Raw genomic sequence first — 23,229 nt, forward strand, 5'->3', positions numbered from 1 at the left:
ACATCCCTTCCCTGCTCTGCAGCAGCTCCAGTGCTTGGCCCTGCTTTTGCCTTCCCCGGGGACTCAGTGCTGACTGAGACATTTTAGACATGTTAATGGAACAAATGCTGCCATCCTCCACTAACCAGAGACTGTTTGAAAACATGCACTGTTATTAAACCTGTTTAGGAAACCTGTGAGCCTGATCTAACGTGGAATCACAAACTCATGGAATCAGACTCACAGAATGGCCTGGGTTGGAAGGGATGTCAAAGATCCCACAGTTCCAACCTGCCTGCCTTGGGCAGGGACACAGCATGGAGAAAAGGAGCTTCAGAAACAGCCATTGTAAGGTCTAAAGTTAGCGCAGCTGGGATGGTAGACTTCATGAACTGTGGTATTTCAATGGTACTGTATCTTGTGAGTGTAGCATCAGAAGTGCTGTAATGGACATCTAATTCAATTTTCTAAAGTTTTGGGGTTTGCTTTACTTCAGAAAGTATCCAGAAGATATTATCCATGAAGACTTAAGCATCCCAATACCATAAACAGGTAAATAATACTCCCTCTCCATGCAAATTCTTGTGTTACCATTGCAACATCTGTGGATGATACCACTCAGAATTACAGACGTGCAATACAGAATACTTTAATTCTCCCATAACTTTGTTTTCTTGGCAATACTTATGGCTAAAGAAGTCTCTGGGAAATATACTTTCGTCTGAGCAGCTAGGTCTGTGCAGAAGCTGCTTTTCTCTCCTGGAAGAGTGTGTCCACAGCTGAATGGATATCCTGACAGACAGGCAGACCACCGGCTCATGGGGATTGAGTTTTCTGATACTTGGAACAGGAGAGGTCAAAACTGGTTACAATTAAAAAAGGTAGAAAGGTTGTAGGAGAGTGAAAGGATCAGAAACCTGTGGGATCTTGGGCTAAAATGCTGTTCTGCTTAAGGGAAAATACAAACACTTGCCTATTTAAAATGCTGTTTATCATCTCCTACAAGGTCAAGGATATCCCAGTTACCAAATTTCAGTGCATCAGCCATTTGTTTTTCTTGAAAGATTATTGGACACAGAAACTTTTTTCCTTCAAGTTTCTAATTATTGATTTCATAATCATGGACACCCTTCAGGTATCATTCTACTCTTCAGCCCCAAGGAGAGCAAAAAAACCAAACAAGTAACTAATAAAGTGATGGCTCACATCACTATCCCCAGATAAACTTGGCAGGATTTTTTTTTTAATGCTTAGCACCGACTGAGACCTTTTTTGAAATGTAGTTTTCCTTCAATAGAACTTGGCAGTTCATAACCCTTAATTCACCAGCTGTCTTCTAATTTCTGCCTGCAGCTCTCTCCAGTCTTGTGTAACATTCACAAACTCTTTTTGCAGAAGGTTGTAAGTGGATCAATTAAGATCTAGCTAAGTAAATCCAATTGTTAAAAGCTATTATTATTGTAATCAAACAGACAGCTTTTCCCCTTTGGGTCATTTGGTACAAGGGCAAATTTAGCACCATACTAATAACTAATGGCTTATCAAGCAGGAGCAATGTAACCTGCTGCTAATTATGGAGGAAAGGCAAACTCTCAAAGCTCTTCCACAGGTCTTGGATGGAAAATACAGAAACTTCAGAAATGTTTAACTTTAAATAGATTTGCTTGAACTGCTTGTCATTGTAATTGTAACCTCTTACCAAACTGCAGCAACCTTTTCCCTTGGAAAAGGAAATTATGTTCATTCATTGCTTCCACGATGATGCTTTCCAATTAATGCCTGCAATATTAACCATGCTGTTTCCATGAACCTTTTACAACTGTTACATGAAATGTAATTCAAAACTTTCTCCATAAAATAGATGCTTACAGAATGTATAACATTCAACAATTTTTTGACAAACATCTGCCTCTCTGACTATTTTATAACTGCTTAGTAACCGAGACTTTCACAGGGAATTCATATCCAGATTTGCTTGCTACTCAGGAATCAAACTTTATTTCGTGATCTTCAATGGAATTTCAGCCATGATTTGATACTCTGTATTTCTACAGAACTGCAATACCTTCAGAAAACAGACATTTTGTATTTTGTTAGAAAAGACCAGTGCCCACAGAAGCAGTGTGGATGGAAAGTGTAAACAAAACAGGCTTTTCCCATTGTTGAGAAAACACTTATTTGTTTACTTGAACAACCTACAGGTATAATGTAATTGCTCCCACCAAACAGCCATTCCCTGTTTTGTCCATGCCACTCAGGTTTTCTTTACCCCTTCCAGTTTATAAATTCAGTTACTTTCATCTCTTACAATCTGAGCCATGGAAACCAGAATTGAAATAAGAGTTGGGGTTACTGTCTACATTTATGCAGCGGTCCAGCTGTGAAGGATGGGGAGGAGTTCCTTGGTATGATGTGTGTAACAGTTTTATTGTAAAATAAACAGGGGCTGAATGGCAAATTCCTCAGAACAAGGAGCATCAGATTCCCAAAGAGTCTCCCACGGAACTGAGCACTGGAGCACACCAGAGTCCTGGCATGGAATGGATGTGCTCCCCTGGGTACATCCACTTCCATCAACGTCTGTCATTTGCTTGGCTCTACTCTATGAAACTTGACAGTAAAAAGCAAGAGTTCACCATTGCAACATTAATAAAACTTCCTAGCATGTATCATTTTATATTATATTCTCTTTTGGACAGCCTCATCTGTAATCACTGAACAGATTCCTGGTTATTCATCCTTTCACCCTCTATCAGTAACACATTTGTCTTGGATTATTACCTGGGTGCTACAACCACTTCTGTTTTAAGAAGTTTTTTTACTTCAAAGTAAATGTTTATTTAAATCATTTGCTCCTTTCTAGCAAAAGTGCACATAAAAGTAGAGTCCCTTCAGTACCATGTATTTCATTACCAGGGCAAGCACCTTCTCTATATTAATAACAGATAATAAGAATCCACACTGAACACTTAAGCAAAATGGCATTGCAGTTCTTCACCAAATCCTTCAATAAGAATGCCTGACAATTAAGTTTCTGCACCATGGAGGCAAAATAAAATTCCCTCTTTCAATGGCAACATTCCTATTAAAGGAAGGGAAGAAAGAAGGATAGAAAACAATCTGTGGTTATTGACTCTACACTTATTTACATAACAAGAGACCATTTGTCTTGTGGTACACCACTATCCTGGTGCTGAGCAAATAAAAGGTCAATAATGTGATAAGAACATTCCAATTTTAAAATATTTTATTTAAATGTTCAGCTATTTGGCATTTCCAGATTGGAGTAGAAGCATGAGCAGTTATTTATGATTTCATCAGCATTATAGAGTAGCTAACATTTAAAACTTGTGTGTGCATGTGCAGAAACATAGAACATGATTATCAGCAGCACACTGCAAAAATAGCCAGTCCTTTAAATATTTTTAGGCTCACTTCCAGAGCTTTCTTGTGTCTGTTTGACTGGCCTTTATTTCCCGTCCCACTCCAGCTACACGAGACAACAGTGCAGAAGAGCAGAGTGTGAAACACAAGGAGTGATGAAGACTTAATGCAAAATTGTGCTGAAATTTGGAATTAGGCAGAAAAGTTCCTCTCCATCCTGATGTTCCCACTGAATTTTTCTTTCGTGCGAGTCAGTGGATTTACTACAAAAATGAAGTGTTTATAATGCAGTGCAGTCACCATTAAAATTGGTGAGGCTTAGAACCACAGCATATTGGGGAGCTCACTGGAATTTAACATTCCATCAAGTGCAACAGGACTCACAGTAGTTCCTTGCTCCCCTTTTCTAATTTGCAATCAGCGTGGTTTGACTTAGATTTTCTTACCAAGGCATTGATGCTCGTCATCCATAACCATTCCAATTTCCAGCTTCTCTTCAGCTAAGGGCATGCAGAGGAAGTTAACACAACTCAATTGAACTTCTGTGAAATGACTGTGTGATGTTTCACTCATCCTGTTAAGAAACATGTTGCCATTCTTGATGCTGACATTTCCAAGGTTATTTTTGTAGAGGAAAATGAGAGAAAGGTGCCATTTTATGTGTGTTACAGCAACACAGAAAGAACTTACTCAGACACAGCACTGGGCAGCTCCTCCACACACCCAGCTTTGGGTACAACAATGTAATGCAGTCTCTGCCACACTGATGCCAATGCTCATCAGAAACACTAAATTACTCAGGATGATCTTTAAGGGCAGCATATGGCCTAAAGTAGCCCGAGGTGGAAAGCCAAGCTATCACTCCTCCTTCATTCCGACACGTTTCCTATTTTAGCTATACACACAGATACTCTCTCAGTTCCTCTTTGGAACTGGCAATAAATTCTAACTCTGAAAGAATTACTTGGGAGTTTTAGACCTATTATACTTTAAAAAGCAGCCAAAAGCACAGAGCAGACTTTCCCAATGCTCTGCAGCAGTAACACCTCATCCCAGCTTTGCCTAAGCTTGGCTTCAGCCGGTCTGAGACACGGGGGCTGACAGGAGCCAGACAAACAAGAGCTGCACATGAGATTTCACACTCCAAAATGATGCAGAAACTGATGAATCATTCCCTACCAAACCAAGCAAAAAAGAAGTAGAACATCAGAGTTCCCTAGCAAAATAACCAGTAAACAGTCTGGTTCCAGCTCCTTAAGGACTAAAAAGCCCCAGATTTCCACTAGAAACTTTTCTTGTCATCTTTTGTGCAATTGAACACAAGGAAAATGACTCCCAAATGCAGATGGAGAATTATTTCAGATAATTTTTTTTTTCACTGTATGTTCAATGCTTTATAATGTCTTTTTCTCTCACAGCAAGTCCACCTTGTAGACATTTGAATTATCTCATTACACAAAATTCCAATTCTGGTTCCACCTCTCAGCATGGAAGCATCTATTTTTGACTGTCTTTCCAAAGTATTTTGGGAACAAAAGAAACAAGGAGGTAACCTGGAGTTAAAATTAACACTTAAAAAGTACCTAATTTTCTTGAACATCCTGTGGATGTTTTTAGGGGAGCCTTTATCTCTCTTCATCCACAAAAATGCTTTGAAAGTCTGATTAATGTCACACAGTACATCCCACTGCAGCTTGTATAACTTCAGGGACATTTAGGTACCATCTCAGTCACATATTCCCCTGAAGTGATTGGTTTTCAGTACCCATTAGACACCAAAAATTTGAAAAGGGAATGCCCAAGTCTTAGTCAAGTGAAGGTAAATGTAGAAAATATCCCCAAATAAACAATATTGTTCTTCTTTTAAGTCCCCCCTGCACAATGAAAAGGAATAAAAGGCCCCACAACAGCAAAATCATCAATAGCAAAATAAGCACCACTTTCAGTCACAGAGCTGACCAACAGTTCATTGCAGTTCCTCTCTGAAGAATCAAACCTCAAGACACTGGATCATGAGAGACAAAATAAATGTACTAGGTAAGCACAGAAAAGGGCCCTTTTCATACGAGATATTTCTTTGTGAAATAAAGCTCTTCCTGAGCCCACTACAACTTTTTTCTGAATGCATTTTGTTTTGTTGTGCAGCAGGTGCATACCACCAGACAAAAAATAATTGTTGATTAAACGGCTGGGCAGAACAAGAAGATTTTTCCCTTTTTTTTCATACTCCCTTTCTTTATAGTGTAAGTATTCCTAAATTTTAGAAAATTTCATTTTTTAAAGATGTACCATGGGTCATTTTGGTGCTTACTTGCTTATAATTTGGTCTTTTCACAATGAAAGTTCTTGCTGAAATGACACTTTTTAATTTCTTTTTTATCTTTTGGCAAGACAACAAAACTACCTGTAATTTTGCCAAGGATTTCAGAAGTAGGTATTTCCATGTTTAAGATTAATTAATTAAATTCTGTGTTAAGATTAATGCAAGTATGTTTCCTTGTTGTATTTAAGTGTCTAAATTCAACCTTCTGTCTGCATTGCGAATGCCTTTGAATGGGATTCTGCAAGGACTGAGATCTCTGCCCTGCTGTGGGAGTTATTAAAGCACAATGCTATCACTGACAGAAAGAAAAAAGTTATGTTGATGTGCTGAGGAGATAAGAGGGAGATTAGCCAGCAGCTGCTGGGTCAGACACTAATGAAAATGTATTAATGGAGGAGAAAGGAACAGTCTTGGGCTGCTTTTGATAAATCTAAACTTCCAAGGCATCCAATTAGAGACTCAGCCTGGTGACTGTGTGTGAAAGAGCCATGAGAGAAAGGTGATAATGATGATGTGATGTCTTCTTTGAAACTTAGCTACACCTGATTGCCACTCAGCAATAGAACCTTGTGTTGCTAGACAAACACAAAAAGAACGACACTCACGCAGTTGGGTTATCAGAGCAAAAAGAGCAAAAAAAGCGTGTTTATTTCTCAACCTCGATTCTGGACAATGACCACAGACTGGAGAAAGAGGTTTCCACCTCTCCAACCCCACTGGTCAAACTAGAAGTCCATCAATTGTCCCTCCTTCACAGAGGAATGCAAAAACAATCACTTTGTTTATGTTACAATCCATGAGAAGCTCCACTACAAAAATGCAAACAATCAGAAGGCTGAAAATCTCAGGGCAACACCTTGAGTTGTGAGTGGAGGATCTGTGGGACAGAGAAGGCAAATCACGGCCTTGGAAGGCCATGAGCACGTTCCAAGGGATGGCAGGCATGAGGCAATTTCCCAGCTGTGTGTTCACAGGGCTCCCAGCCCTTCCAGCCACGCTGTACTTTGTCACCGCCACTCTTACAACGTGGTGCTCTTTGAATCCTGAGCACTGCTGGGTGAAGATGGAGCTGTAATGGTCACAAGGAGGGACAGGAATATTTTCCCCTCATACTGAATATTGTTCAGACAGACAGACAGACATTTTTTCTACCTTAAAATGTCCCCTGGTTTCAATCTCCTGATAGCAGAGCTAATTCATGCAGCAGTGCTCTTCCCAAAAGTTCTCCCCATCTTTCACCTGGCAAGCAATGGAGCACAATACCCTAAGAAGCAAGACTCCTCTTTTCCCTGACAGGATTGCCTTTTACCAGCAACAAAGGCCATGATGAACATCATTCTAACAGATACTGCAACAACTTTTCTTTATGTTAGGCAAGCTAGAAAGAGCTGCCCAGTAATCTGTATTTTTACAAGTAACACATTTCATTTCAGCACAGGACTTTGTTTTCCCACTGTTGTGAAGGGACACTCCTCATAAGGAATCTAATGGTGCTGAAGAAATACTTCCAGCACAAATTCCTTTTTCATGGCTGTTATTGCAGAAGTCAGGTCTGACACTTCACTTGTGCTGCTCCTACAGCCCTGGCAGCCTATGTCCGTGTTCTTAAACAGGAGACACGTGTATCCATACTGGGTTTTGCTCTGATCAAACCTCAGATCACCTGGAAATTTCCATAAAACCATGATAAAGCCGAAAAACTATGGTAACTATAAATTGAAATACAGTCTAAAAGGGGCAGGTGGGAAAAATCTATTCTAGGCAAGCTTCCTTCCTTCCTTCCTTCCTTCCTTCCTTCCTTCCTTCCTTCCTTCCTTCCTTCCTTCCTTCCTTCCTTCCTTCCTTCCTTCCTTCCTTCCTTCCTTCCTTCCTTCCTTCCCTTATTAAACCCAGTTGGTATATAAAAAATGCACTTATGTAGTTCACCAGTTACTAGGAAGCTTTTAATGTAAATTTGGAAAAGTAATTTTCAATGCTCTGTTGAAAGTAACTCTCCTTATCAATTGATTAATTTTATTTCACATCTAAACTGGAGAAACACATCATCATGAATATGACTCTGAACTTCTGGGGAATCCTTTTCTAATCTGAGATTATATTTAGGTCTCAGGTTTTCAAGTTTCAATAATTTTTCTCTTTTCTTTTACCCTTCTAGTGAAACACAGCTGGCCATTCTCTTATATTATATATAGATAGATATAGGTACAGGTAGATCTCTATCTAAATCTATAAATTTTCATCTAAAATACTGAATTTAAGAAACTTTATTTTCTCTTTTATCTTCTTCTCTATTAAATGTACTTGGTACATTTGACTGAAGTTCCCGTATTTATCAATCCCTTATTTCAATTCAGTTTTCCAGTGGCAGTGTCAATAAAACAGATATAAATGCTCCTTCCCCCGCTTTGCATGCACATGTATCCAGTAGCTGAAACCATGTGGCATCGCTGCTGCTGAGAACCAAACCTGTCATGTGTCTGGGGGAAGTCTTAACTTCAGCAATGTGTCCTGGATTATCTCGCTTGGCCCGTGCCCAACAAATGATTGATTGTGCACACGCCTTAGGAGCCAGCTTGCAGGGTGTGCTGCATTTTAACAGCACTGAGTGGACAAACTCCTTGAACTGCAGCAGACAGTACTGGGATATTTCAACTTAGATTTTTGTCAAAGATTACTTTAAATTTTCAACCTAAGTGCTATTTTTTATCAAATAATTGCCGACTTAGAGCCAGGAATTCACCAAAAGATCAGATGGATGTCTAAATGCCACCGTTACTACAACAAATTATTTTCCGGTGTTCCAGGATGCTTTGGAGAGTTAAACACTGATTCATTCCTCAAACAGGGTGTGGTAGAATGAGCCTTTCCCACAGGACGGATGCTGCTATGGAGCTGGAGATGAAGACAGAAGAGAATTAACCATACAGCACTGTCAGAGGAGGGAATTCATGAGATTTACTGCACTGAGCATCCCTTAATCAACAGGAAATAATGACCTGACGTTCTAAGAGAGATGCAGCAGCACAGGATGAGGGTACTCATTTACCCTGATTTGCTGCTGGCTTTCTGAGCTGGTATTTTTTTTCTATCTGAAGCAGTAGAAGTGATTTATGGCAAAAAGAAAGCTGTCAGGAAATAGGTACACTCACCTATCCAGGGGTTTTCCTGGGGTGGGATAACAATTCTGGAGCTGCTCGGCACTGATGGCAGCACAGTGAAGGAAAACAGGCTGAGTGTTAGTGCGGATTTCCATCAAGTGCTCTAGACCCAGTTTACAGCCCTTCTGGGACACTGGCCTTAAGTCCTCGAGGTCATCACAAGAATGGTTCCAACCTTTTTTTAAATGGCTACAGTGAACTGAAAATTGTGCACTAATTGCAACAGCTGATACAACTTTTTCTCTTCATTGGGATTCTGGAATTGGAAGCAAAATCTTTCTATCATTGAATTCTATCACTTATGAGTTATGTGGAAACTTGAGGTCTAAGATATTTGAAAGTACCTCTATGAAGTGTCATTCAGATGCGGTAAAGAGGATTGTTTCTCCCTGACAGAACTGATTCTTTAAAATATTCTTCTAATGGATGAGACCCTGCATTAAAATGGCATTTCAGCTTTTATGGTCAGACATGAACAAGGCAAAGGAGATACATATTTTCTTAGCTAAATTGTGCTCATTGTAGAAGTACCAAAGAAAAAAACCCAGACTTCTTTTTATAGATTCTTTTAATTCAAAATCCATCCATCAGTATTCCAGTTCAATGTCTAAGTAATACAACCTTTATCTGATAAAGATAAGAAGTGGCAGTTGCAATTACAGAACTTTGCCACAGAATAAATACAATTAAGTTATAGATTACAGTTAGAGATATTAATGCATAGCCTATGCAGGGAATTCACGTCCAGAAAAAATCAATTTGGGCAGCCTTAACGGCAATGACAAAGCACTTGAACTGCGTTCAGCTCTTCCATCCACATTTGAGTCAGCCCAGAAGGAAGCAGGCTTTAGTGAAGAATATAAAGGGTTCTGCTCACTGATTGCTCTGTCTGGTGGCTTCTTTCATGACTTGGCAAAACCGTGTTGTCTCCTCAGTTTTTCTGATTTCACAAATGATGATTTTTTTCTGCTTCCTCAAAGCCTGAATAAAGAGCTTTGAATAAGTGCTCAGGAGAACTAATAAATGAATAAATTCAGTATTTCCCATTTATTTTGAAAATCAAGGTCAGTCAGTTTTACCCACTGGCTACTAGTTCCCTAGAGCTTAATATTTCATAATGTAAACCACCTTAATAAAAATGAGTTCTCAAGATGACAGAGTCCACTGGTTTATATTTTTAATGTTATCAAATGCAGTTACACAATCACAAGTGACATTGTGAAGTCTCTAAGAGCTAAGTTAAAGTCCTTAATTAAGAAAGGAGGGAGGCTTTTGATTAATAATGTGTGCAACATCTGCATCCAACTCCATCAGCAAATCAGATGGAGTAAGAGAGATGGAAATGACTGAAAAAAAGACAAAACCTCAATGGCTGAAACCCAATTATTTTATTTCTAAGAGTGATTTAAAGCATATTTTGTGCATCTTTGCTGAAGTTGAAGGTACACACAAAATGTGCTGAGCTGACATAACTGTGAGCTCTCTGCCCTGTGTACACTGTTGCCTTTTTTCCCAACCTGGAAATTAAACTTGAGATAATTTTAGTAAGGAGGAAATAAAAGAGTGGATCTTTATTTGAAGGCCTTGGGGGGCAGTTATGGAAAGATGTCCACAAAAGCCCACCCCAAGAGGATTGAGTACATCTCTATAGGTTTTAGGAAACTAGCATAAATGATAAAAAGCACCAATTAGGAGGACAAGTGGTGATGGATGCAATTCCCTCCCAGGTCAAGCCTCTTCTCTGGAGCCCCCCTTCAGCACTGGCTGTGCTCTGTTCATGAGAATGGATCTCCAAGAGTTGTTCTTGGCCTTGGTTCCTAGGAAGAACTAAGACAGAACGGGGGCCCTGCACCTTCTGGGGCTTGGAGCTCTGGAATTTGTTCTGTCTTTCTGCGAGAAAAAACCAGCCACTAATACAACAGGCTACAGAGCTACAAATATATGTGCAAAGGATACAGAGAACATAGAAAAGAAAAAAAGGCAAAACCCAAACCGGCATCAACACCCTCATCCTCCCACAGCATCTGCACCCGTCCCTGGTTTGTCAACGAGGTGTCAGACAAGTTCCTGCTCTGAGATTGGAATGCGGGAATTCCCTCTTCTCTTAGGTGTCAACACCAGGTTTGTCCCTGCAGGTGTCTGTTCTTGCACAATCAGCTAAGAACTGACACCAAATAATAAGTGTTTGGGCACCAAGAACTCTTATGTACAGCTGGCCCAAATCCTTCCATTCCTTCTCTGGAGGGCTGAACAAAGCAATAAAGCCCAGGAGTCGCAGCCAAACTCCAGCCCCGAGGCACTGAGGTGTCCTTGCTCATGCTGGGTGTACCTGACGCCGTGAGAAAGCCTGGGATCAGGCAGGGCTGTGCAAGGCAGAGCAGTGCCACTCAGTGCTGGGGGAAGGCGACCCCCACGTGGGCCAGCAAAGGGTATTGCTGAGCCCCTCTTGCAAATACCACCTTTGAGCTCTGTCCCCTCCTGCCACATCCTGGTGAGGCCCCTGGGCAGCAGCTGAGGCCTGCAGGACATCACACATGGACAAGGAGCCCATTGCCTCTTTCCAGAGCACTTCTGGTGTTCAGAATGTGACTGCTGGTGTTTGTGCAGAACAGAGCTCCCAGCCTGTGAGACAGCACCTCTAACAGCTTGTGCAGGAGCAGCCATCACTGAATACATTGCAAGTGATTAGTTTTCTAAAAAATAAAAATAAACCTAGTGAGTGCACATGTGCTAACAAGTTAAAAATAATAATAGGTGTCTGTGACCATGATGCTTCTGTCTGAATCCTTCAGGGGGATTCAGTTGCTAAGAACAACTTAACGCAGTTTGCCATGTTCTTAAGTGTTAAACAACAACCAAATAACTACAGGCAAAAGTCCCAGCTGTCAGGCATGAGGAGTGTAGGGGCTGCTCGGGGGAGTACCAGGCATTTCTCTCCCGTGTTATATCTGCATATTGGATAATTTAACAGGAAAATTAAATGAGGCAAGGACAGAGTGGGAAGCATGTTACCATCTCTTCAAAACACCATCCTCAAAAGTTTACAGGGAAAATTCCATTTGACTGGTCCTTCTGTGCTTTATATAGAGCTCTGACAGTGCTTTACAGAAGAACTTTTCCAAGGGGAATGCACTTGCAGCTCTATCAGACATCAAGAAAGGCTTCATTCACCTGCCCAGACAGAATTTCTCTCTTGGACAGGTCTCAGACACAATGGGAGGAACTGGAGGCAAGTCTTGGAAGCAGCAGCCCTGACTGCTGACTCTTCCACACAGACAGCATTTGGGTGTTTTCCAAGTGCTTTCTTTTCTTTTCAAACTGCCTCTAATCAATTCTGACTCCTAGGAACAAGGCAGGCAATGCCATCTTTGTTTCTTCACACACAAATAAAGACTGGAAAAGTTACCTAGGATTTTAGCAGAAGTAAGGTGATTTTTTGTGACTTTGCTTTATTTCCAAGGCCTCAATATCCAGACATAAAGCTTAGCACTGTGTTGGGGGGAAAAAAAAAAAAAAAAAAAAGGATATGAGCTCAGCATTTCATTTCTAGCAAGTGGTTTTGCAAGAAAAGGATGCTGAGAACAAAACAGTCATGACAATTAGGAGAGGGCACCTTTATCTTCATTTCTCCAAGTGCAGACATTTTCCATGGGAAGGAAATACTGTTTTGCCATTTTGAAAGTTTGTGTCTGTGTATGCAATATATAAACAATAAATACAGAGCACAAAGAATAATTTCTAAGATCTCAAGTGGATAATGAGTCCAATTTTTAAAATTTTGTTGGGACGCAGGTCAATGTAACTGACAAGGCAGACCTTAGACCCAGAACTCTCCACCCAGGGCTTTCAAGCAATAGTGTAAGCAGCACCTGTGCTGTGCCTTGGCGCCCTGTGCTTTAGGCAGGCATTTGACTGTGGTAGAGGTTGTGCTGTCTCTCGAGATATTGATTTATAAACTGAATATTCTCTCAGTGGACCTTAGTGCAACACTCTTTAGAAGCTCAATGAAGTATCACAGAACTCTTTCAAGTCAATATTTCATGTTTTATTAATCCCCTACTTAGCCAGTTCTCTGATTAGTTAAATATAGTGTCTGTAAACCTCTTAGTTGTATTTTTACCTGAAAAGGCTCAAAATGCTAATTGAGTTTGATGGATAAACACGTGCTTAGAAAATACACATACTGGAGAAAAAAATGTAAAAAAAAAAAAAGAGATGAGCATTACCAAAACACTGTGGGGAAAAGCTCTACAAGTGTATGTCTATGCTGTTAACTAGTTAGGGTGTTTTATACAAAGGATGTATTCATGTCATAATTAATTCTCTCAGAATGTGCCTAACTCTGCATATCTACAGCAATGGAACCTTCTGTCACTCTATTAGTTGTTAATGGACATTAATTGCTGATGGTCACACAATAGAGCTTCAGTCTCTTCTGCATCTCATCAAAATGAGTGTTCTATAGGAAGTAAACTGTGTCAGAACTGAAATCAGTGAGCATCTAAAATATCCCACCTTGATCTTCTAGCACATACCCTGATTCAAGGAGGTGATTGTAGACATTTGGTCTGATGTATTCTTAATTTTACAGGACCTTTTCATATATATATATGAAATGTGTAAATAGTAATAATGTGTTATTGACATTGATGCAACATGGAGGCTAAGAAAGTACACAAAGATGTGCAAAATCAAACAGTTGCATAAGTATTTCATACTGTCACTACAGAACAAAAGGGGTTTAATTCTCACTTTCAATGTGACATCGTTCATAGAGTTTCACCTGGAATTTCTTAGCATAGAAACAAACATATTCAGTAGTAGATATGATCAGCCCAATAAATTGTCCTTGAAATGGGACACGTCTCAGAAAGCTGTTCTCATCCTCTGTAAAGGTGTCAGTGACCACCAAGTTCCCTGGATAAACTGCTCTGCAGACAAACTGCACCCCACAGCCAGGGATGTAGGTCATTCCTGGGGGCATTCCCACAGGAATGCACCTCACTCCAGCCTTCAGTCACCGAGTTCCCTGGGCCTTTGCTTGATGCCTCATTGGAAACCCTCTCCATGGCTCCTACCAGTACAGATCAAGATACTTCTTCTCCATGTCTTAAATCAGCTCTTTAAGTTGCTGCATTTTAAGAACTCAGCTCCCAGAAACTTTCAACTTTCTTTAGGTTTCTTTGGAGCTTTTTTAAATACCTGTACAAATTTTCACCATTTGTGGAATTTTGCATTACATTTTAACAAAGTAACGGCATAGAAAAGAAACAGTATGATCAGTAACTCTTCCCTGTACTTATTTCTGAGTTGAAGATCTAGACCTTAATACGTTTTCTAGCAAATTTTTAAATAATACTCCCATTAAAAAAGAAAAGGAGAGGAAGGCAAGGAGCTCAAGAAGTTTTTGACTTTTGGTCACTTCAATTATTGTCTCTATAGAGACATCCATAAGTTTTCTTAACTGATTAAAGCCACATACCATAAAACCTTATCTTAAATTAATTTGCTTTTAGTACTTACTTTAAATACCAATAAAGTTTGACTGCACATTCTCCATTCTGACACATTCTGAATGTGCTTATCTGTGCAGCTGAAAAACTGTGTTTTTCTATACAACAATGTAAAAAATAGCTTTCCAATGCAAACTGACATGTTTCAGAGGAATTAAGAAATCATTCTCAGGGCAGGATTGATACTAATTATGATTGATTTTGATTTACTTTACATTTGCTAAACTTGCTCTTAAACCAAAACAAAAATATTAAAGTGTAGTTGGTGTAAGTACAGCTATTGGTATATGGCAGATATATTGAGAATCAAACAAAACCAAAAATATTTTGAACAGGAATATTCTCTTTTCTGCCCTAACATTTGTTTCACATCCAAGACTCCCATAAGCTTTAAATGAGAGTTCTGGATTGGTCAGCTCTGTAAGACTCCACTTCGCAGGGAAAAGTGACACGTTGTAAAGAGCTAAAAACCAATTCACCTTGGAAACTTTAACTGGGTTGTACAATTTGCCACAGTGTTTTATGTATTTCAAAGGTGTCCCATAATAGCCAGCAGTTCTTTACAAAGGTCACTGTAAAATGATATCCTGTATTACTCCATATTTCGGAAAATGTTCCTCATCTGCCAGCTGTTCAACTGAACTTTGTCAATGAAAGCAAAGTTTCCAGGGTTATCACTCTGCCCCTTCAACTGCATTATCTACAAAACCATAAACCTGAGTGGAAAAAAAAGATATGGAAAGGTTTATAAAACATTCTCTGAGTAGAGGCTGTTCCCAGTCTCACCTCCTGAGCTGAAGTTGGCTTTGGGCTCTCGCCACCATGCCTGCCGATTACACTGGGACCTGGGAAATGGTAACCAATGAAAACTTTGAAGGCTACATGGTTGCTTTAGGTAAATGACAAAATATTAATTATACCAAGAGAAAATGGTTCAATTCTAAGTCAAATTCTTCTAAAAATTAATGAGCTTTTTCTGTAATGTACATTGTGGCATAAGGGTTTCTAACAATCACATTACAAATCAAGTAATTGTTCTTAAAATTGCAATGATCTAAATATATAAGCAAATGAAGACTTGCAGCCAAAGATGTTCTTCTTTACTTAGATGAATGAAAAAACAGATACAGGTGGGGAAAAAAGCCCCAAACCAACAGGTTTTTGGATCTAGAAGCTCTTTTTTAGTCCTGGTATATTCTTACTGTAACAGCGGAGCCACAATCTGGTTAAAGAGAAATAAGATATTCTATACCACTAAAGTAACAATAATGCCATTATTTAATTAATGCTTTGAACTAATTATGTACAGAGATGACAATTTTGATGCATTGACTGATTTTCTACTAGTTTTATCAAAGATCCTTAATCCAAATTTATTGACCTATTCTGACTGAAATAGAAGAAATACATATATACATAAAAATAAACTCTCATCTTTATTCATCAAGAATTTAAAATTTTTTTTGAGAATCAACAATTTCTCAAAGCTGCAAAGTTGAGATTTTCTCAAAGCTTTAACTCTCTTAAGAGAGAAAGGCAAGTTTCACTATTCATAGTTTTGTGGAAAAAACTCAATAACTTCTGTAAATAATATGCATATACAGCTGTGAGGGACAAAAAGAGAGAGTGCTTGAAAATGAAAATGACTAGGACAATAAGAATTATAACGACAATGTCAGGAATTTCAGGAGAAAGATGAACAATAATTGAATTATTTTTGTGCATATGTCCATATATAAACTGTAAGTTACATATACACTATGAGTTATAGTAATTTAAAACTGCCAACGAATAAGCAAAAAACCCAACACCAAAACCACTGCAAATATGTATATGCTGTAGGTGATTCTCAGAAAGAAATGGCAGGGCAAGGGTGAAAAGATATTCTTCTGCTTTTTTCCTCACCATTTTACATTTTGTTGATATGTTAAGTATTAATGTGCTCAGATTCAAAGCACACTGAGGTTTTGAGGTTTTTTTTTAATTCATCTGTCCTTTTAATTAATGCATACACATTTCTATGCTTTAATTAAAGATTAGTTTTGCCCTTTAAGTCAGAAAGTTTTATTTTATCATAAACATGCTACAAAGTATTTAAATCTACTATAATAGAACTACATATCATTTTTATTGCTTATATTGTTCAAAATGCAGTTATGAAAACCATGCTTTAATAAAACCTCCCTGATTTTTCTCCAGGAGTAACATGACCAATATATTAGTCAGAAATAGCATTTCTTTAGAGGTCTAGACATTTTTTCCCTCAGAGAGAACTAAATTTTATGTTGCCTGGCTATAAATCAGCCCCAGAGATACCTTTAATCCACCACAGCAGATAAAATATACCCAAGAAGTCTTGACTATAAATACTGAACAATTATTCCCCATGTTTAAAAGTCACATTTTTTTCAAGCCTATCCTCTTACTCAATTCGATTAATACTTCACAAGTAGGATAATGAATCTAGCAGAAGAAAAAGGGCTCCATTAGCAAGTGGCATTGCTGAGCTGACAGTGATTAATACCCACATGAAACCACCAAAGGATGGCCAGCAAACCAAACCCCTTTTTCAATCTCTTGCAGAAGCATGGGAGGTGATTTCATTTGCATACAGCACCAGAATAAGATTCCCTGGCAGCTGGTCAGGAGTATTTATTGCAGATGGTGATGCTGCTGGCATTAGCGGGGTTGGCTGGGCAGACTGGGTTCGTGGTCCTGGATATTCTCCCTTTGGTGACTGGCAGTGCTTTCAGTCCCAAGCAGTTGTGTGCATCATCATATTAGCCCTCATCATGAACAAAATAAGGGTGTTAAGGAGATCAGTGCTGCAGAAAATGTTGACAGAATATTAAACAGAAACTGTCAAATTCTCTACATGGATACTTTTTTGACTTTTGACTTTGAATTTATCTCCTTTTGAATTGCAATTTATGCGTGTGCCTGCTATCAAACAATAATGGATTTCAGGTTTTTATTTAATTGCTTCTTTTTTCATTAATATAATTTTCATTCTTTTGAGCTAATTAATCAACCCCTTGTATACTCACACAGACTATAGGTTCATCATCAAAGTAACATGCCCAGGTCCTCTTGATTACACTCATTCTCCCTTGATTACATATCCACTGTAACATGCTAAATCTCTGATAAGGGATATTATTCTGAGATCCTTCTTTAGTGAGGCCAAAAAGGCACTATCAGGCTTAATATTTCCCTCTTGTACATTCTCAAAATAATTCAGGTGATTTAACACATCAGCATCTATTCCCTCCTAGTTGCATTTTAGGTGCTGTATGCTCACTAACATTTCCCACAGATATCCCATTAAAAAATAAATTTATTATCAGTGGAAGATCCTCAGGTTGCAAGTGTACTTGTAAACACATGATGATTTTTATTTGAAATAATCTTTTTCTGAAAAATGTTACAGGCAAAAGCACCATTTGTGAAATTATGTTTCCCTCATTTTATTTATTTTTTAATGTGTAAATATAATTGCTGTGGGGCTTTATTTTTGTCAGCAAATACTAGAATTTTCGGTCTCTTTTCTGGTCTTTGACAGGTATTGATTTTGCAACTCGTAAGATTGCAAAACATTTGAAACAAACAAAGGAGATTGTTCAAAATGGAGACAATTTTAAAACCAAAACACTCAGTACTTTCAGAAACTATGATCTGGACTACACTGTGGGAGTGGAGTTTGAAGAGCACACCAAAGGACTGGATAACCGAGTGGTAAAGGTAAAAACCTCATAGCTGGTATCTGTTTATACTGCAGTCAGCACCTGGGGCCGGCAGTTCCCAAAATCAGCTGAATATCTTAAGTGAAACCCCAATGTTTTACAGACATCAGAGGATTTTTATAAAGCAGAAATAACTTGCACCCTGAGACAGTTTTCTTTCCTGCTACAAGCTTTTATTAGAAATGCAAATCAGGATGGCTACTGAGAGGCGTGAGGACAATCATTAATTGGGTTTTTCTAGTGGGGGATTTTTCCAGCTTTTCCGATACACCTTACGTATCTAGAAAGTAGCAAAATTGTATTTTTACCTCTGCGTCCTCCTTAATGAACCTGTGGGTTCGTCCCTGTGAATTTAGGACTGTGTCAATATAACTTTTCATTTTGGGATGGCTGGGTTTGCACTGATCAGTCTCAGCTGGGCAGTTTAACAGTTGGACATCGTTAAAAGTTAACTTGCACTTAGCTTTAAATGTTAGGGGAGCTTTGGGAAGGGGCAAGAGAAAAATGTGAGGCAAGGCTTGGAGCTGTCCAGGTGGCAGGGCAGAGGGGCAAGGAGACCCAGCAGTGGGTGCTTTACTACCTTTGGGTAACTGGAGTAACCTGAGCTCAGAACTCCCCCAGGAACCCGTGGCCATTTGTTCAGACAACAATTTGTGGACAGCACCTTTATTAAGGGACAGGTTGTAGCCCCTGCCTGCCTCCTGTGGCACAGTCAGTTCCTGAGGCATTCACACAGGGCTCTCCCCAAGAAGTCAGGGAGGAAACAAATACACATGAGCACTGATTCACTCTCTGAATTCAGTTTCATGTTTCTGTATCAATGCTGCCTCTGTTTTACTTTCTTCTCACCCTAAAATGCTTAAGCAACACTTTCAAATGTAGAAAGGACAGTAGATCTTATGTTTCCATTGGCTGTCCCTGTTGGAGCCTTGCTGATCCAGCATCCACTTCCTCCTTTGGTCATCATTCACAGATCTCCCTTACCAGCTCTGCCGATGTCCACACCCGTATTCTGCCACTCAGCTCGCAGTTGCCAACCTCTGAGAAGCTGAGATCAAAACTCTCTGTCAACAATACCTGTTTGTTTTGGCAATTGCCACAGGAAAAGTGGCAGCATAAACGACATGTTTACATTGGAACTCACATCATTCTTCACTGGAGGGACACAAATTTAACAGAAGACGGTGTTTGTTCACCATGGATCACTTTTAATTCTCAAACTAAATTTGTGCAGTGTAATTCCTATGATTTCTTCCAAAATATTTTTTTATTCACAGCACTGCAAGCAATCAAAGAGTAAGACCCATTTTTTTCACTATCCTGAATATCCCTATATCTAAATTTTCTTTCCGTCTCCTTCTCCAGTGGGCACTGAGTGGAACAAATTCCTGTGACAAAGTCTATGGTTAAAAACACTGCTCCCACAACTCTTCAGATCAGTGGAAGGCATTGCTAAGAATCCAAGGACTCATTAATTTCATCACTCCTTAAATCCATCAATTAGTGCTCCTCTGGTGCTCATCACCACTATCAAAGCCTTGCTCTGCAAAATCGGAAGGAAGGAAGGAAGGAAGGAAGGAAGGAAGGAAGGAAGGAAGGAAGGAAGGAAGGAAGGAAGGAAGGAAGGAAGGAAGGAAGGAAGGAAGGAAGGAAGGAAGGAAGGAAGGAAGGAAGGAAGGAAGGAAGGAAGGAAGGAAGGAAGGAAGGAAGGAAGGAAGGAAGGAAGGAAGGAAGGAAGGAATTGTGCATTTACAACCCTACCCGATTTAATTACTTTTGCCTACTATTCACTTTTAAACAAATCATGTTATTTGTTTCTAGAGAGGAGAAGGAAAAAGGATGCATGTCATGCCATTATTCTCTGAGTTGCTCTAAAAGTATTTTCTGGTCATTTTACTAACAAAACAATGCCTCAAACACATTAAAGTTATATGAAGGTAATAAAATTGGTAGGCACCATTTAATGTAAAGAGGGCATGGATAATTTAAAGAGCATGTAGCTTGAAAATTCCATAAATAAGAAAGAAATTAACTGAAATGGAATTAGTTTTGTCTCATTATTAATGGAAAGCTCCCTCATAAGAGAAATATATCATCCAGTGCTGAACTAGAAAATGAATTAAGCTCCCAATACACTTGGAGCTTTATAATAACTGAGCTTTCATGGACTGTAACTGGTGTCTAATTAGGAGTTGTCTGATACATATGTCCCCAAAGGACAAGGGTTCAAAGGCAGAACAATTCCCACAAAGTTGCTTTGGATGTACCCTGCCACATCTGTAGACAGACAATTTAGCCTGTAAAGAGAACTTTTCCTTACTGAGGCTTGTCCTGCTCATGGACAAGAATCAGCATGCCCCGTACCTTATCGGCTGCTGCTAGACTGAATCACACCAGACCAGGAGATGGTTTAGGATGGAAGGGATCTCCTGAGAACACCAGGTCCAACCTGTCTGCTCAAGCAGGGTCAGCTACAGCACATTGTCCAGCTTGTGATCACATCTCTCTAAATTTCTTTGTGAAAGTACATGAAAATATACAAACAAATTTAGTGTATGAGACAATATCGACATACTCTTCTTCTTGTTACTTTATGCAGAGCTGGAAAAGATGTTTGCACTGCATTTTTCAGTAGAAGCCCTCAAGTCTTCACTCATGAAACCCTAAATTTTTTCCATTAATGGCTTTAAACAAGGGGAAAATGCACTTTGCATATATTGCACAAGTAGCTGTGTATAGTATATAAACAGTCAACAATTCACCTGTTAGTGTGAACACTTGATACTCATGTGTATGAAGAAACACAAGGAAATAACAATAAAGCACTGCAAAACCTTCCCTTCATCACACTGTTGTCGTCCTGAATGCATTTGGGTTTTGTTTAAATGCTTTGAGGTTTGTATTTTTTTTTTAATAAGGAAGATGGAGAATGATAGGAAGCAACTGTAATTGTGTATTCACATTGTTTGAACTTATTTTTATATGTTCATAAATTTCTGGTTAATGTAACTGAGATAATCATCTGATTCATGCAGACCCTGGTGACCTGGGATGGTGACAAACTGGTCTGTGTTCAGAACGGTGAAAAGAACAACAGGGGCTGGAAGCACTGGATTGAAGGAGACATCCTGCACCTGGTAAGGGCTGCTCCACAGATCCACAGCACATCACTGAGGCTGCAGCTTAGGCTCAGGTTTTCCATTTCAAAGGATTCATTATTTTTTTTTAGTTAGAAAGGTCTTTGGACAGTTCTGATCTCTGAACTCTTAAGTAAATTCCCCCTCTGCTTCAACTCAGGAATGCTCAATTTCTTTCCACCTGCTCTCAATTAAGTCATAAACCTGCAGTGTTTTTTTGCTCCAGTCCACTTCCCTGCAGCCCTTAACCCTTCCTGTTACATTGCACCTCTAACATAATCTCATTCTTATATAACCACTGGTAGGGAAAAAAAGAAGGAAAAAAACCCTAATCAGATAGCAAGAAAAATGTTATTCTTCAGTCTGAGCAAAGCAATATGAAATTCTAGCACGCTGTGCTGTAATACAGAAACCTTTAGATATTCAAGAGGATCCCACAGACAGCCTATACTGCATTTTTTTTTCCCTAGTTCAATAATAAATTCAAACATCTAAAGTAGCAAGCTGTAGCCCAAAGACAGATGTGGTGAGTCCAAGAGAGGCCAGAAAAGCCTGTGCAGGAAATCAGCAATCAGTGATGTGCAGAAAGATTTCAAAATAACAGTATTGCAGAATCACAGAATCATTAAGGTTGGAAAAGTCCTCTAAGATCATGAAGTTCCAACTTCGACTGAACACCCCCGTGCACATTAAACCATATCACAGAGTGCCACATCTACTCATTTTTTGAACATTTCTCATAGTGACAATCATTGCAGACTTTCCTGGGAAAGCAATCAAGAAATGGGCATGACAGTACTGGATGGCACAGTAGGTGGATGGAGAGAGATTCCTGAGAAGAGCTCACTGTTCTGTCCTGCTTTGCTCCGAGCCATCTGCTCCTGCACAAGTTTGCTTTGCACATACGTGGCAGGGACAGTCACAGTGGCTCCCATCTCTGTGCCTGAAATGTCAAAGACGGGAATTCAAAACCACAGTGTGCCACCCAGCTAAAATCATCTGTCCAGGGCACTTCTCCAGCTCTGTCTGAACACATATTCAAAAGCTGACCTAAAAGGTTCTACATGCTGGCACCAAGATTTAGGCTGAGGCGGTGGAAACATAACCAAGCAGATCCTTCCAGCAGTGTTCAGAAAGTGTCCTTCAGGTTTAGCCCATTGCTGGCCACAAAGGCAGCTTCAGTCCCTTCAATGCCCTGTTGGGCACAGGAATGCTGCCTGATGGCACCAGCCAAATTGGCTGCATTGCAACGTGCCAGCCTTCAAGAGGTCACTGCAGCCCTGGGCAGCAAGGGTGCATTGCTCTGGCCCCTGAGAAATGGCTGGGCACACCTCTGAAGCAAATCAGCTTTTTAAAGCATTCTGCTTTTTTTATTTATTTCCTCATTTCAGTGCATCTTGTGAATTTTGAGGTCATGTGAATTATAAACTATTACAGTATATTGTTTTAATAACAGAACATGAAAAAGCCTTGAATTAAAGCACAATTGTAATGCATTTTTCATGTTTATTCTTCTTAGAGTTCAATTCATGTATCAAAAACTAATTACTGCAACATGAGGTGCATGCCTGCTGTTTGGTTACATATAATGCACTGTTCTGTTTCATAAACATAAGTTTTTAATGCCGTGGCTCAGCTGTAGCAATTACTGGTGGGATCCGATATATATGCAAAATAAAACTTCTACTACTGTATACTTACGAATTGTTTTAATACTGTAGGAACTGACATGTGAAGACCAGGTGTGCCATCAGACATTTAAGAAGAAGAACTAAAATGAAGCAGAAAGCCTGCCAGATCTTCATCACAATGTTATGCTGTTATGTTTTGTCTAAAAAGAAAAATGAAGCCAGATTTTAATTCTTTTGACATTTCCATGTGAATATGTTATGTGCCTGTTTATGGAAACAAACACATTTTATAGAAATAACATCAAACAGTTGCAAACCTCTTAAGTTCCTTTGCCTTTCAGTCTGGAGTTAAATAAAAGTA

The 23,229-nt window shown here is 39.3% G+C and overlaps 1 protein-coding gene across 1 annotated transcript; it reads left to right on the forward strand.

Annotated features, from left to right (window-relative positions):
- Positions 1 to 15,179: 15,179 nt before the first annotated feature.
- RBP2 (retinol binding protein 2) lies at positions 15,180 to 23,012 on the forward strand. Its single transcript, XM_040074462.2, has 4 exons — positions 15,180 to 15,252; positions 17,920 to 18,098; positions 21,136 to 21,237; positions 22,959 to 23,012. The coding sequence occupies exons 1-4, from the start codon at positions 15,180 to 15,182 to the stop codon at positions 23,010 to 23,012; spliced, it is 408 nt and encodes a 135-aa protein (XP_039930396.1).
- Positions 23,013 to 23,229: the final 217 nt, after the last annotated feature.

Source organism: Hirundo rustica, chromosome 10 (assembly GCF_015227805.2).
Source record: "Hirundo rustica isolate bHirRus1 chromosome 10, bHirRus1.pri.v3, whole genome shotgun sequence".
Lineage (NCBI taxonomy): Eukaryota > Metazoa > Chordata > Aves > Passeriformes > Hirundinidae > Hirundo > Hirundo rustica.